The 17,959-nt window shown below is 30.4% G+C and overlaps 1 protein-coding gene and 1 long non-coding RNA gene across 2 annotated transcripts; both read left to right on the top strand.

Annotated features, from left to right (window-relative positions):
* The first annotated feature begins 5,990 nt into the window (after positions 1-5,990).
* On the top strand, positions 5,991-7,002 carry LOC145939517 (uncharacterized). Its single transcript, XR_014425837.1, has 2 exons — positions 5,991-6,258; positions 6,818-7,002. It is a non-coding gene; the product is annotated as an uncharacterized LOC145939517 (long non-coding RNA).
* LOC145939516 (adenosine deaminase 2) lies at positions 6,924-17,556 on the top strand. The gene is made up of 4 exons (XM_083043862.1): positions 6,924-7,342; positions 13,861-14,449; positions 14,772-15,092; positions 15,402-17,556. The coding sequence occupies exons 1-4, from the start codon at positions 7,105-7,107 to the stop codon at positions 15,781-15,783; spliced, it is 1,530 nt and encodes a 509-aa protein (XP_082899988.1). The 5' UTR covers positions 6,924-7,104; the 3' UTR covers positions 15,784-17,556.
* The last annotated feature ends 403 nt before the right edge of the window (positions 17,557-17,959 follow it).

Raw genomic sequence — 17,959 nt, 5'->3', positions numbered from 1 at the left:
TCTCTATATCTTCCCCTATTTTTAACCATTTTCGAGAAAAACATGGTGAACTTTCTAACAAACTAACCTTGTATACAGGGTGTCCCATTTTAATCGATCACCCCCAAAAATGTTTATATATTTTTTCTTTTATAGCATTAGAAGCCTATATAAAGTCTAATTTCGGGCCAATTTACAAAAAAAATTTAAACAAGAAAATTGGATGTGGATCCATCACTGATGGGTGCTTTAAATTAGAAGTACACATAATAAACTTTGATGAGGATAATTGTGATTTTACAAAAGATGAAAAAATTAAACTAATTGGTGAGATGCAAAATGCAGGTATAAAATGTTTAAATATTTATTATTATTATTAATTTCAATTTCATTAATTTTAAACTTTCTTGCTGTAATATTTTGGTTTCGCAAATTTTGGATCAGTGTTCCAAAAGATATAATCATAAATTTAAGAGCTTCTTAATAATGTTTTTGTGAATCAAAAATGTCAATAAATTTATGTTCAATTATCAACTATTAAGGAATTATCGATAAATTCATTCATTTTTTTGGACTTACAAATTAATACATTTCAAATTCAATTACATTATTAAACATTTTAATAATTATTTAAATTTTTAAAGTGTTCAACATTAATCAGCTGTTGAGGATTGTTTATGATTTAGTAGCAATTGATAATCGAATTAAGTTTATTGACATTTTTGACTCATAAAAACATTATTAACAAGCTCTTAAATTTTTATAACTATATCTTTTGAGACCCATGTGTACATATATACATATATGAATATACATAAATATTTATAAGTGATAGGCCTTAAGAGCCGAACACGGATGTTGATGCGTATTCCAACGAAATTTAATTTTTCGCTGGAATTAAATTAATTGTGCACAGGGCACGAGTAAACGAATAAAAATCTCAAGTATGAGATTATTCCATACAAGACTTGGCAGTATACCAAGTAGTAAAATTCGTGTCCTGTGCACAATTAATTTAATTCCAGCGAAAAATTAAATTTCGTTGGAATACGCATCAACATCCGCGTTCGGCTCTTAAGGCCTATCACTTATATATTTGTATTTAATACGGAAGAGCCTTAATAGTAATTCTTATCATAAATATTTAAATATATTAATCTAATCTCTCTAATATACTCTCTTAGTATATACAAAAAAATAAATAAAATAATTGAAGAATAATTTTAGTATTTATTATAAAGAAAAAAAAAAGAAATAAGTTAAAAAAAAGTTGTTTGTGTAATTATATATATAAATGAATAAAATATTATAATTTCCTTATAATATAATTATAATTATAATTATATGTAAAGAACTGTTAAATTTTGTTATAAAAATATAACAACAAATTTTTCTAAAAACAATTTTTAAATAAATATTTTCTAATTATTTTTTAATTATTGTTTTTCTTAATATATCATTTTTTTCTAAAAATGATATATTAAAGAGAAATAAAAAAAGAGAATATATATAGAGGATAGATATATGTACATAAAAATATCACATATATAACATATAGAAATATGTAACTGCATATTATTTTATATAGATTTTTTATAATTATATGTTATTACCTTTTTTCTTCTTCGAAATTATACACACATATTTTATATTTATACAGGGTGTCTTTTTAATCTTAACAGGCAAATATTTTAAAATCTATGGGAGATACGAAGAAATTGTTTCAAATAAAAGTTGTTTGACTTCGAGGGGGATATAAGATGGTGTTATTGGTTTGACCTTGTATAATCATTTGAAGTTCACGTGAAGGTCATCTTCAATTTTTTAAATTGAACCCCCTATTTTTTATTACATATTCTTGTAGCTTATCTCGAGAGCTTTCCACACAAAACACTATAATTAAGTTATTTTTCATTATCTACTTTTTTTTAGTTATGAGGCTTGAAGTTTGACATAAAAAATAAAATATCTTGTGAAATATTTAGTTTTCGGTAATCTTACTTTAATACTTTTATGCATAGAATAATGAGACCAATTAATTGTGTAAAGAAAACACATAGTTGCTTTAAAAAAAAAGTATAATTTTCAACCTCTTTTTTTTAAAGCAACTATGTGTTTTCTTTATACAATTGATTGGTCTCATTATTCTATGCATAAAAGTATTAAGGTAAGATTACCGAAAACTAAATATTTAACAATATAATATTTTACATTTTATGTCAAAAAATTGTAACTTTCAAGCTTTATAACTCAAGAAGTATTTAAGAAAAAAATATTTTATTATAATGTTTTAGAAAGCTGAGATAAGCTACAAGAATATGTAATAAAAAATGGGGTGTTTTATTTAAGAAATTAAAGGTGTCCTTCACGTAATCTTCAAATAATTATACAAGGTCAAATCAATGACACCATCTTATGTCCCCCTCGAAGTCAAACAACTTTTGTTTGAAACATTTTTTCGTATCTCCCATAGTTTTCGAAATATTTACCTGTTAAAATTAAAAAGACACCCTGTATAATAACTGTGTAATAATTTTTTACAGTTGATCCGCCGTACTTTTTAGTACAAAATGTAAGTGACCTTATAAGATTAAAGGGACGTATGTCTTTGACTAAAGTAATTAATGTCAATCGTACATTAAAAAAAAAGAAAATTGAGGAAAGTTCACCACAACAGGTAAAAAATATATCATCATTAAAAGTAATGAATGTAAAAATAATAAAATAATGGTATTGTACCGGCTCCTAAATTGTATTATTTTTATATTTTATAAAATCCGAAAGTTTTTTTTTACAAGGTGCTTTCGTATACAAATATTCACTTCCATCTACTAACTTTATGACGTTAGATGAACCTCACGTATAATATAGAAATATCGCTAGGCCTTCAGATTTTATAAAATATAAAAATGGTACAATTTAGGAGCCGGTACAATATCGACGACTTTCAAAAATTCATATATAAATATATATATACAGGGTGTCTGGAAATTAACTGATCAACGCTTAAGGTTAAATTTCTTGGATTTGGAGACGATTTTTCATCAGCGAAAATGTCGAGGCACGAATAATTTTCGAGTTATAAGTGATTAAAAATAAAGGGTTTTTCGCAAACTAAGCCTTGTTGAAATAAAATATTAACAAAATCACATTCTTTAATTAATTTCAAATAGAGTTTACTTTAATGAAAAATCGTCTCCAAATGATCCCAGGAATCTATTAAGCATTGATCAGTTAATTATCAGACACCCTGAATATACTGGGTGTCTGACGTAAGGTGTCACACCGAAAATATAGAAGTAGATCTCGTTAAACTGAGTCGAAAAGTCCTATACCATTTTGCAAACAACCACGTAAAATTTCGAGATATTAATTAAAAAAGATCGACCAACGAGCGCGTGAATTACGTCGGGACGGCCCGCTAAGCGATGTACCGTGCCGTATCGCTATAGGCAACGCGCGCCTAGCATGCGGTGTACCGTGCCGTATCGCTATAGGCAACGCGCGCCTAGCATGCGGCGGGCCGCCCCGACGTAATTCGCGCGCTCGTTGGTCGATCTTTTTTAATTAATATCTCGAAATTTTACGTGGTTGTTTGCAAAATGGTATAGGACTTTTCGACTCAGTTTAACGAGATCTACTTGTATATTTTCGGTGTGACACCTTACGTCAGACACCCAATATATATATTTATTTATTAGAATATTTTTTTAGTGTCTCAAGAAAAGTAAACAAGAATAAAGAGAACAAGAATATCAAAATGTTATTGTTTATTAATTAATACCCAGCAAACACAAATTATAACTGCTATATAACAAGTATATAATGCTATATAACGTGCATGTAACATGTAACATACACGTTAGTTGTACTTAGTTAATTGTAACATTTTGTAATATAACATATGTTAAATTGTAGTTATATTGTAATTATATCCCAGATAGCACAGTAACTCATCGATATTATAGGATGCCGAAAATAATCTTTCTGTGCTATCTGGGATATAATTACAATATACATAACTACAATGTTACATGTTACATGCACGTTAGTTACGTTAATTTTTAATTAATTAATTAATAAATTTAATAACTTATTTGTAATAATAATATTAAAAACATTAGTATAAAGTATAATTATTTAAATTATTATATAAATAATAATCTTTTAATAATATTTTTTTTGAGGTTTAAAAATCCAACTAAAATAAAACGCATTATTTATATTATATATTATAGAATTGTAAATAATTTTTTGAATAATTTTTTATGCAAAAAATGTGAATATAAAGTTGAATAACTTTTATATTGAAATTCTATAGAGTTTTTTATTTTCTAATATGAGTGTAAAGCGTGGTTCGAGACTTTCTCGAATTAAGTCGAAGTTCGCAGTTGCATCGCATCGTTGTATAAAATAACGAGGGAAGATACCGCATTATTTGTGTTCGTGTTATATAATGTAAAAGTATAAATGGCGCGCGCCTGTGTTGTTCTAGTAAAACTAAAATTGTCATAGAGAAAAAATAGTATTAACAAAACAATGTTTATTTTAAAGTCTTCTATTTTCTTTCAAAATTTATCGGTCTAATTTTTTAACACCTTGTATAATATGAAATTGATTACTATTTTAAAAAGAGAGATTGTTTGACGAGTATATTTCATAATTCACTAAAAAAAATAAGAAATAAGAATTGCTGTTTTTATTATTGCACTCGAACCTCGCTAATTCGAAAACCTCTACAAATCGAAACAATGTTTGTTTCTCTTGAGAAAACCTCTGTAAGTCGAAAAAAAATACGAGATTAACTCGAAATTTTTGAAGCGGCGTTTGATCTCTGTAATTCGAATTTTTGAAAACGAAGCCTCTATATAATTCGAATCTTCAGAAACAAAGCCTCTGTAATTCGAATTTTCAAAGCCTCTGTTTCGTATTTTATTTTTTGTATTCTTCTGAAGCATTATTTTCGATTGCCTTTATATTATCATTCATATATATCGCTATTGTCTCAAATAATATCATAAAGCTATTTCCAAATATTTCGGTCACGGTCATGAGAATTCTATTATTAACTCTATGTCAGAAGTCACTGACAGATTTCTCGAATAGAGAGCTCAGCTCGTTCTCACGATCACTCTCTCACCCGACTTTGACACGAAACATTGTACGCACATATACAAGTATTTATAATAAATCAAAGTTTAATTTAACATCGTGGTGTCTTGATTCGATTACCTTAAGAATCTGTCTGCATCAAAAGAAATAAGACAGAGATCGATACCTCGTTTGCGTTGCTCGAGGAATAATATTACCCGAGACTTACACGCAAAATATCCAACAACCTCTGTATTTCGAAACAAACTGTTAATGTTTTGCATGTTAAATGTTTATTTGAACTTATCTGATATTATATACACTGTAAAAAAATATCCTTAAATTTAATATATTTTTAATGTACATTTGCGATTATTTTTATAGATTAAATGAACTTATCTTTTGATTCTTAAACAGAAATTAAAAACTTTTAAATCGCGCTGGATAATGTTAGTATGTAAACGAAATAGCTAAACCTCTATAATTCGAACTTTATTCTTATACACCTCGATAATTCGAAAAACTGTAAGTTAAAATCTCTACAATTCAAAGAATTTTTCTCTTTCCTTCAATTTCGAATTTAGCGAGGTTCGACTGTATTTCAATATTATTTAATTAGTATTTAATTAGTATTAATCATTATCATGAGATAAGATAATAAGAGTAAATATATAAAACGAGAATATTAAAAGAGAATTAAAATGCAATAAATCAATCCTAATTAAATTAATTTATTGATTTAAAATTTAGGTGACTAATTTTATATAGCATATGATTTATTCCACATTAAATATATTTTCTTTCACATTCTTATTTTACGTATGCTATGCGCTGTAACTATATTTATATACTTATATTTATATACTATAACTACTTATATTTATATTTTATTTTATATTATACATTTTAATCTATCTTCCTAGCATTTTTATCTTATCATATTATATGTTTATATGTGTTGAGCGATAATCGTTAATATCTGTTTACATTTGTTAATCTGTGTTTATATCTGTGTTAAGCAATAATGTTGAGTAATAATTCATGACTAAACTCTTCTGCCTTTCTTATCAATCTATAAAAGTTTATTTTCTCATCGCGAAATGGACTATAAAACAACAGCTTTCTTTGTAACGCAACCTAGTGGTCATATAAAATACATTTATTCAGAATTTACTTTAGAAAATTTTCGTAGGTGCAAACCGCATTATGCAAACATATTATTTATATTTAAATAATTAAGTGTAATTTAATTAAGTGTAAAGAGTTCGATAAGAAAAAGAAAATCGAGAATAATTTATAATTATTTGTTTAATTTTTGAGTCTGGCTAACGTGAAATATTACCCGCTTAAATCGCAAAAATATTCGTGCAAGATCTTTGTTTTTGGTAATTCTTTCATCCTTAGACAGGCTGTTTGATTGACTTGGAATGTGGCTATATTCCTTATTTTTCTAATTTTAAATTAGTCAAGAAAAGAAAAGTCGATTAAATCTGCAATGAAATATAAATATATATGTAGGTTTTTTTCTTTAAATATATAATTATATAATCTTTACTCTTTAAATATATAAATAAAATTATATTCTTTTAATACTTATGGTATCGTACGCAATAAATTTTGTGTGTCGACACAAACAAGTTAGTGAAACGGAAAATTTTCTTTAATTACGAACTGTATAAATAAATTTACACGTATATTTGCGATCGCAAAATATGTGGATATCTACCACAATGTTTGATTTACACAGGCGCCAGAAATACATGCGTATCATTAATCGTTGACGATATAAGTGATCAGCAAGCGCCTATACTGAGTTACCGGTCCTCATTACGCACCATTCCCCGTGCCCTTATAATGGTAGTCTTAGTGGTAAGAGTTATTCAGTGGAGATCGGACAGCCGCGACGTTCACATAGCTCTCTATTTTACGTAGGATCGAGTGCAAAGTGTTTTGACACAAAGTATTTTCGAGGCAAAAAATTGCACGACGCGACGACAATAATTCGCGTCTAGTTAGTAAAGTACAGTTTTCAACATGGCCTGGTCCAGCTTGTTCACCTTGACGATCCTGATCTGTAGTGGCAACGTGATCAACGCGCACCTTGTGCATAACAAGCGAGAGTTTAAGCGACAACATGCCTATTGGCAACTACGGCAGCAACTGATAATGAATGAGAAACAATGGTCCCTAGGCGGCAAGCAGAAACTCAATTCCATGGAAATCAAGGCGAATAAGGTTCTGATGTCATTCAAAGACCGAGAGATCAATGATGGTTCGAATTTTTCACTCTTATAATAATAGGGGAAAGTATGCTAAATCGTACCGTTCGTTAAATCGTACTTATATACTGTATTTCTTAAACAGAGTTAAAATATTTTAAGGTGTTAACGTTGTTGTATCGCAGCTAGCCTCATTTGAATACCACAATGTTTGTTTTCTTCTCAAGCGATCCGTTAATGAGTGACGGTTTTAAATTTATTTCGTATAATTTTTATGTAATATTCGGTGTGTGTGAAGTTGGCGTCTCATTTTGTAAAAACTCATAAATAAATAAGAGTTCTGGCTTTATTTACAATAGTTCTAGAGTTCCTGATAGTTTAAACAAATAGTTCTGGCCATTAAAGCAAAAAAATCGATTCGGACAAACTGAGACGCCAAGTTCACGCAGCGTCTCACTTTGTCCTACGGCATTTTTCTTATCAGTAATTATCAGAAATGAAAAGATTTATAGTTCTACATGAGTTCTACCTTTTAAGAGCAAAAAATACTAATTAAACAAAAATAAAGACAACCGGATACCAATATCTATAGATGTCGAGGTGAGACGCCAGTCGATTTTCGAGAGTTCTGCTTATTCTAAAGCAGTTCTCGTATAGTTTTTGGCATGCACAATACATTTCTAAAGAGTTCTGATAATTAAAACAATTAAAAAATTTTGTAAACAATTATTTTGCCCGAAAAATGCATATTTTCGGGTCTAAAGGTGAGACGCCAGTCGATTTTCAAGAGTTCTGCTTATTCTAAAGTAGTTCTCGTATAGTTTTGCCCATGTACAATACATTTCTAAAGAGTTCTGATAATTAAAATAATTAAAAAATTTTTTAAACAATTATTTTGCTCAAAAAATGCATATTTTTGAGTCGAAAGGTGAGACGCCAGTCGATTTTCAAGAGTTCTGCTTTTTCTAAAGCAGTTCTCATATAGTTCTGGGCATGTATATTGCCTCTCCAAAGAGTTCTGATAATTAAAACAATTAGAAATTATTTAAAATAATTATTTTGCCCGAAAAATGCATATTTTCGGGTCTAAAGGTGAGACGCCAGTCGATTTTCAAAAGTTCTGCTTATTCTAAAGCAGTTCTCGTATAGTTTTTGCCATGTACAATACATTTCTAAAGAGTTCTGATAAATAAAACAATTAAGAAATTTTTTAAACAATTATTTTGCCCGAAAAATGCATATTTTCGAGTCTAAAGGTGAGACGCCAGTCGATTTTCAAGAGTTCTGTTTATTCTAAAGCACTTCTCGTATAGTTTTTGCCATGTACAATACATTTCTAAAGAGTTATGATAATTAAAACAATTAAGAAATTTTTTAAACAATTTTGCCCGAAAAATGCATATTTTCGAGTCTAAAGACGAGTCGGCGTCTCACCAGCTACAATTTACTAAATTTATTTTTTTTACTTAAGCATTAGTTTTTTTCTTTATATTTAGATAAACAACAGAAGAAAATATTATGAAATTTTATAATTATATTGAGATAATACTTATTTATATTTTTGTATGATACAAGAAGTATTTTTGTTAAATTTTTTAAATGTATAATTATATGATGATTAATAAAAATGTATGATTATAAATATGACATTCTTATAGATATGTTTTGTTGCGGAAAACTTTTGTAGAAAATAAAACTTTATTTTTGTTACAATTTTTTAATTTTATTATTAGAGGTACGATTTAAAAACTCATGGGTACAATTTAGCAAACCGGTATTGTAAATCGTACCAAATACTACTTTCTTTTAATTTTTAATTTACAATATAAAACATGATAAATTTGTATTAATGTTCAGCGTATATCGTTGACAAAAAATCATAGTTTCAAATGAATAAAAAAATATTTGGAAGTTTTATTGTAATTTTAATATTTACCTTAGGGTACGATTTAGCATTAGTATGGGGAAAGTTCCCCTAAATTAGTTTGCGCATGGGGGCAAACGCGGGGAGGCATTACAATTATTTAAATAAAGAGAACATCATGGTTTTTAAAATTATTGATCAATCTCTCTCTGATGCATTTTTTTTCTTTTTGTTTTTGAAGGACGAGTTTTTGAACGTTGTTTAAGAGTAAATTTTATAATGAGAAAATCCGAAAGTATTATGTTTACATTCAACGTAATTAACTTTTAATCATTTACATTATTTTAATTCTTTTATGAAATAAATCTTAGCTTTTTTCTTTCTTTCTTTTTCTTTTCTTATTTAAGAATAAAAAAGAGGGCAATAGCTTCTGGCCCCTGAACAATGGAAAAATCAAAATGTGAAATCTGGCTCCTCGGAGAAACTAGTTGGGCATCCGTGTTATCTCGTGTTGTGTCATAGTATATATATTATTTATTGTTCTCATTGAGAGACACGTGTCTCGAGAGATAGTGTCTCGACGCCAAGTATACAAAAATAATGACAGATCGGCGTGAAAAATAGTGTAGTGAAAAGATAAGCAAAATAAAAATTAATATATGAAAATGAAGAAGTAATAAGGCCGAATGAGAAGTACACAAACAGTTATAATGATGGTTTACATGAATGGTAACTGTAAATCTTTGAAACTAATCTTTTCAAGAAGCATTTGGCGTTTCTTGAGCAATCTTTTTAAAATTAATGTATCCGAAATCGCATTATAAATAAATCATGAACTCTATTTATAGCGCAATGAGATATCGATAAACATTTGTTTTTGAAATGTTTGGAATCATGATTTATTAAATGTATGTTCAACAACATGCGGTATTAAAATAATTGCAAACCCATGTAGAATTGTATAAAAAATTACCTATTGCAAACCCATGTAGAATCGTATGAAAAATTATCCATTGCAAACCCATGTAGAATCGTACTATAAAAGTAATGATATAAAAAAAAATTGCGCGCCAAGTGAAAGTAGAAACTTGTACCAGTGGAAAATTTAAGTTGCAAACCCATGTAGAATAGTACCTATGTAGAATAGTATAATTATAAAGACCTCTCTTCACGCTGGAAGTTGCAAACCCATGTAGAATCGTATAATTATAGACCTCTCTTCACGCTGAAAATTGCAAATCCATGTAGAATCGTATAATTATAGACCTCTCTTCACTGAAAGTTGCAAACACATGTAGAATAGTAATAAGAAAAAAATAAGACAAAACACATAAAAAAACAGAATTAAAAATTAATACAAACATTAAAAATTAAAAATTTATGCAAAAATTATTTAAATTAATACAAATAAAAATAAATTAAAAATTTTAATTAAAAAACTAGGCACTGCTAAATTAAACAATATGCTAAAGTTAATTTTGAAGTTTGTATTAATTTTTAATTCTGTTTTTTATGTGTTTTGTCTTATTTTTTTCTTATTACGATTCTACATGTGTTTGCAACTTTCAGCGTGAAGAGAGGTCTATAATTATACGATTCTACATGGATTTGCAATTTTCAGCGTGAAGAGAGGTCTATAATTATACGATTCTACATGGGTTTGCAACTTCCAGCGTGAAGAGAGGTCTTTATAATTATACTATTCTACATAGGTACTATTCTACATGGGTTTGCAACTTAAATTTTCCACTGGTACAAGTTTCTACTTTCACTTGGCGCGCAATTTTTTTTGATATCATTACTTTTATAGTACGATTCTACATGGGTTTGCAATGGATAATTTTTCATACGATTCTACATGGGTTTGCAATAGGTAATTTTTTATACAATTCTACATGGGTTTGCAATGAGTAATTTTTCATACGATTCTACATGGGTTTGCAACGGGTATTTTTCACTACTGGCGTGCCTATGCTATGCGCCTTTTTTTACGTTTTTTTAAAGGTAAGTTTTTATAGGGATAATAATAAACTCTACTTGGTTTGATTGAATTTTTTACGCACACCATCATTAAAGCCTTTCCTATTTCTTGCAAGTTCTATAGCATAAAATTGAATTCGAGGTGTCAATATACTGTTTTCTTCTGTATAATTTTCTGTACAATCTGCTTTTGATAACTATAGTCTTCCACAAGATCCTTAAATTGTTCGCAAAAGGGTCTCCATTTTGCCTTTTCTGTAGGAGACTTGAGCTCATCTTCATTTTATCTTATCAATCTTCATATTGAAAAAATTCTCTCTGAATACTTTATAAATTTTCTCATCATGAGACGTGAGTTTTAAAAATTTTTGGTCGACTGAGCACAAAATCTGAAAATAGTAATAATATTAAAATAGTAATATTTTTTTCATTTTAATTCTTCATTTATTTGAACGCTTTTATATGTATAATACTTATATTAAAATAAATCTCCGCATGTTCCATAGCTTTTATTGTCCACATTGCTTCCACGGATGGCTAAAATAATAATACGATTAGGCTCGTATTCTCAACCTTCTTTTATCGATTTGCAGTTCCAACTCCATCTCGCAATTCATTATGTCCTCATTTTGTAACTATAAAACATATTTAAATAAATCATTAGCGCATACAAAATAACTCGTATGTATTATATTGCTTCTTTATTTTTTATATTATACTAATGAATAAAAGAAATACTAGGATAGCAGCGTAACAAGAAAATATTTCTTATATATGTATGTATGTATGTATGTATGTATGTATGTATGTATGTATGTATGTATGTATGTATGTATAAGTATTTTGTTGTGTTACGCTACCATCCTACTATTTCTTTTATAAATATATAATTGTTAATATAAAAAATAAAACAAATCTAAACGTATATCAACAATCAACAATTTACTTATAAAAAAGGTAATAGGACGTAACAAGAAAGTAGTTATTATTATGAAAAAAATATAATACGTCACATATATGTAGTATTGCATATCACATGTATGTAGTATACATTGCAAAATGTACATCCTTCTATTTCTTTCTTGAATACATATTTATATAATGATATTTGCAACCACTTTCTTGTTACGTTACCATTTTACTATTTCTTTCATAATAATAACTACTTTCTTGCTACGCTACCATCCTACTATTTTTTTCATAAGTATATAATTATTGATGTAAAATAAGGAAGCGAATAAAGGCTAATGTGTATTTTTGATAGCACTTATAACAGTGCTATGAATGCTATGAGCTAAAAAATGTAAATAAATTTTCTTTATAATTTGTCTCTTTATTTATTATTTTGAGAAGCCTTCATTTGCGCACAGTACAATTGCACACGTTGCAATTGCACACCGTGCTATTTAGACACATAAAGTTGCGCACAATTCTTTTGCCCACAGTTCTTTTGCGCACAGTTCTTTTGCGCACCGTTCGTTTGCACACCGTGCAATTGGACACCAAAATGCGCGACACATGCTCTATTCACACACACACACACACACACACACACACACACACACACACACACACACACACACACACACACACACACACACACACACACACACACACACACACACACACACACACACACACACACACACACATTTTTTTAAAATCACCTTTTATTTGTGGCGTGAATAGACATGAATAAACTATCACAATCGTGAATGAACACGAATAGACTATCACACAGCAGACACATACGCACGCACGCACGAACGCACGCACGCACGCACGCACGCACGCACGCACGCACGCACGCACGCACGCACGCACGCACGCACGCACGCACGCACGCACGCACGCACGCACGCACGCACGCACGCATACACACACACAATTTCTCAGAAATCAGAGCATTTATTTATTAATGGATTGATTTTTTTTAAATCGGTGCCCAACTTTTTTAAATTTTTTCGTATAGAGAGATTTTGCCGAAATTTTGATTTTGTGTACAGAGAGGATTTTTAATAGGTGGGAGTCCTACGCCCCCCGCAACACCGGGGATGCATAACATATTTTTTCCGTGTATTGTAAAAAAAAAATAATTTTGAAGTATTTTCGCGCGTAGCGCGGTCTTAAAAGCTAGTTTATAATTATGTTTTCAGAAAAATTTTAATGTTATAGTTACTTAGCTTCGAAAGATATAATTTCAAAAGTCTGTTATCTTTTCATAGAATTATAGGTTTTCCTAATTTCAAATAATGCAATTAATTAATAATAAATATCTTTAATAATAATCCTTGATATCGAAAAAGAGAAAAGAAAATATGTCACATAATATACAGGGTGTCGCAGCCCTACCGTTAAATGCTACCTGAAATTAATTGAAGAATGTGGTTTTGTTAATATTTTATTTCCACAAGGCTTAATTTGTGAAAAACCCTTTATTTTCAATCGCTTATAACTCGAAAATTATTGATGCCTCGACATTTTCGCTGAGGAAAAATCATCTCCAAATGATTCCAGGAATCTGCTATTAACAGGTTTTATGGTAGGTTTGAGACATCCTGTAAAATTGTAAAATATGTAAAATGAGGGGAAAAAATTGATACACCGCTAATATATACATTTACGCTAATACTACATTTCGTTGTATGTCTCCTGATGAGATATCTAATGTTTGGTTTATAACAGATATTATAATATTATAATGGAGATTTTTTATATTTCGCGCAGGGTTTAGCAACGATACCTTTTTGCCATCGCGCAACTTTCTGGAGGTGAAACCGGAAGTCGAGAAGTCCGAAGTATTCAAGATCCTACGTGAAATGCCCAAGGGCGCCGTTCTTCACACTCACCAGTCCGCCATGGTTTCGCTCGATTATAAGCTCAACAATGTGAGCTATCGCGAAAATCTATACGTGTGCGATCAAAATAATAGTTTGCAACTTAAGTTCTTCAACAAGAATCCCGACGGGACGTGCGGCTGGCAATTACTGAGCGAGCTGCGACAGGATCAACAACAAGCTGCAGCGATTGATGATAGAATCAGGCGATCGTTGACCATGATGACGGAAAATCCGAGAAGGGCTTACAGCACCGTCGACAAGGCGTGGAAGAAGTTCAATAGCATTTTCGCGTTTATGGGCTCCTGGCTATCCTATCGACCTGTCTTCGAAGACATTTATTATCGCACACTACAAGAATTTTACGAGGATAATGTGATGTATGTGGAGATGCGAGCGACATTATCGTCAATATACGATTTTGACAGAGTTTACGGATCGCTGGAAATGGCGGGAATCATCAAGAACATCACTGATAGGTAAGAAGCTTATATTTTGTTTAAACTACAATATCTCACTTTAATAACCAGATAAGACTTTTACAACAGAATTATATAGTTAATTATATTTAATGGTATTATCTTAATTATATTTAATGACATTATCTTATCGTTTTCTTCATTGGTATCCATACCATTATAAGATATCACTAAAATTTCATATTTGACAAAACTGATGGTTTCTAAAATAAAGTCTGATACGAAAAAAGAAAGAGATATTCTGCTTTTTATTTCAATAAAAAAATTTTTAATTAAAAGTATTGTGAGCAAAGAGATGTTTAATAAAATAGATGTATGATAGGTTCGTACGGGATCATCCTGATTTCCTTGGCATTAAGATTATATATGCGCCGCGCCGTAACGTCAATGAGACGAGAGTAGATGAATATCTGAAAACGCTGGAGCAGCTGACGAAAGTGTATCCGAACTTTGTAATTGGTTTCGATTTAGTCGGTCAGGAGGACAAAGGACAACCTCTTATAAAGTTCGCCGATAAACTGTCTGCAATTAGTACGAAAAGTAAATTCTTCTTCCATGCTGGAGAGACCAATTGGAACGGATTGTCCACTGACTTGAATCTTCTTGATGCTTTGTTGCTCAACACTAAACGTATTGGCCACGGGTGAGTGTAGCGCAAATAAAAGTAAAGAAAAATTAATTTTAAAAATTCAAAATTAGGAACATTAATTAATTATGAAAAATTAAAGTTTTTTTTTACGAAAATCGCGTTTTTTGACATCATTAATTCATTATTTAAAATTAGTTAGTTCATTAATTGAGATTATTTAGATTATTTACCTCATCTAAATTTTTATTTTAAAATTCAATAAAGCAGATCTCGATATATCAAAACATAATTTACCTAATAAAATATCGTTCGCGGCCTATGATTGATATAATGCACAGATTGACATTCATAACATTTCTTCAGATATGCGTTGACGAAGCACCCACTTTTATGGAACTTGGTGCAGCAAAGGGGAATCGCGGTGGAAATTTGTCCCATCTCGAATCAAGTTCTTAGTCTCATCGAAGATATACGAAATCATCCCGCGACCACTTTGTTCGCATCGGATTCGCCTATCGTGATTTCCAGCGACGATCCCGGCCTTTGGGGCGCAAAAGCGCTCAGCCACGATTTTTACGAAGCCTTTATGGGTCTCATGAGTGCCAAGTCGGATCTCAGGAGTCTCAAGCAACTGGCGATAAACTCGCTGATCTATAGCGGCATGAACAACCAAGAAAAGAGAAAAGCGTTGATCCTCTGGCAAGCCAAGTGGGACGCCTTCGTGAAGAAGTTGGCCGATTCATAGCTTAATAACAATAGATGGCAAATATCTCGTCCTGATTCTCTAATACACACATAATCAGTAAGATGAAAAGATATATCTCTGACAGAATAACGAAACGATATTATTTAATGTAACTTGTAACAATATCATTTGATTATTAGTAGATAATACTTTTGTGTTTTCGCAAAACATATTTTATGTTCTTTCACTTTCTCAATATAATTATTAAAATGCTTTTTATTCTAAAAATTTGCGTTAAATTTAAAAATTGCATAAAATTCTCTTATTGCATTTTATATGTATTATATTTTATATGAATCTCTCTCTCTCTCTCTCTCTCCCCCCCCTCCCATGAGAGCATTATTCTTTCCTAATTGTTTATCATGATAAAAATCAGCTATTTGCGTTCTACACAATACCTTTGCTTTGTGAAAGAAATTTGCCAATCTATGTACTCGCACTAGCTAATACTTGTACTATTTATTTGCCTAATATTAATTCAGTAAGTGCGAGCACTCACGTTCCAAACAATTTTATCGCAATAGAATTTTTAAAATTTTCAGTTTTTAAAAATTTTCTTATTTCGACGTTTATTACTTTTCATCAAGCTATGCGTTTACATTATTTTTAATGATACAGTGCATAATTTACCTTTAATTCAAACTTGTTTTCATAACAGCAGTAGTAAAATAATTGAAGCAACATATTATCACTCATTGTCAGATACAAGAGCATAAAAAAAAGTTAAAACTGAGCAGCCTCGTCTGCAAGAAATAAATGTAGTATCACATCTGTGATACTATAAATAAAACGTTTTAATCTCGTGATATATCTTTGATATACTAGAAAAATGCTGATGCATATGATGATTAGATTGAAAAAGAAAAATGTCATGATCCACCATATAAATAATTCTTGCATTTTTTTCATTACGATTTTAATGAACAAATGATGTCTGATGACGCATTCCTCGATCCATCCCTGACTTTTTTTCCGTAAGAAATGTTTTTCAAATTGGCTGTCAATCGATGATACAGTTTTATTTGTGCATAGGTGTGAAACCGTAAATATAAGACTGTCGAAAGAAACGTTGAGTTTTATCCTGTAGAACAACATTAAACTGCTGCAGATACATTGCTAGATGTGTAAGTAGATTCGGAACGTAATATGATTTCAACAGCAACACACTTGTTTTTCGTAAGAAGTCCTAGAGCTGGCGTAATCATGAAGCCCAGTTCGGTCGCGAATAACGATATTATCATGAACAATATAATACTTCATTTAGCTATCATGGATAGTTAAATTAAATTAATTTCTAAGAATTTTCATAAATGTTAAAGTTAATAAAAACATATAATCTTCTGTTCCATTTTTCTTACGAACACATCTAGGAAGAATTTAAGGAACAATTGTAAAGCTTAATTAATTTTAATATTGACTTTTAATATTTTGAGAAATACTTCTGCTCAAAAAGTATCCGGAATTTGTAAATAAAACATTAAATGGTTAATTATTCTTCTATATTTATTTTGTCTCCTTCAAAATAATCTCCATTCTGAGCTACACACATACACCAGCGGTTAACCCATTCTTGAAAACACTTTTCATATGCCGATTTTGGGATGGCCTTCAGCTCCCTCTGCGAATTCTTTTTCACTGCCTCTACCGTCTCAAAACGTTTACCACGAAGCGGCAATTTGAGTTTTGGGAAGAGAAAAAAATCACACGGGGCCAAATCTGGAAAATACGGTGCTTGTTCGATGATATGGACCGAGTGTTTGGTCAAATAATTGCGTACAAGCTGCGATGTGTGCGACGGCGCGTTATCATGCAAAATCCACGAGTTGTCTTTCCACAAATCTGGCCGTTTGCGACGAATATTCTCTTTCAAACGCTGCAAGATCAGCAGCTAACTCTTTTTCACTTACACGACGATTTTCGAGCACCAATTTCTTTACTTTTTCTACGTTTTCGTCGATAGTTGACGTGGATGGCCGTCCAGAACGAGGCAAATCTTGAACTTCGGTACGGCCCTCTTTAAACGATTTGTACCACTCATATGCCTGTGTTTTTGACATACACGATTCCCCGTAGGCTTTTTGTAGCATTTTAAGCGTATTGGAACAAGAAAATTCGTTGGAAACACAAAATTTGATGCAAATTCGTTGCTCAACTGAATTCGACATTTTAAAATTCG

Source organism: Prenolepis imparis, unplaced genomic scaffold (genome assembly GCF_030444845.1).
Source record: "Prenolepis imparis isolate NDT839.2.m4 unplaced genomic scaffold, iyPreImpa1.0 SCAF_8, whole genome shotgun sequence".
NCBI lineage: Eukaryota > Metazoa > Arthropoda > Insecta > Hymenoptera > Formicidae > Prenolepis > Prenolepis imparis.
Note: the sequence above shows the minus strand (reverse complement) of the source record. Positions and strands in the feature narration are given on the sequence as shown.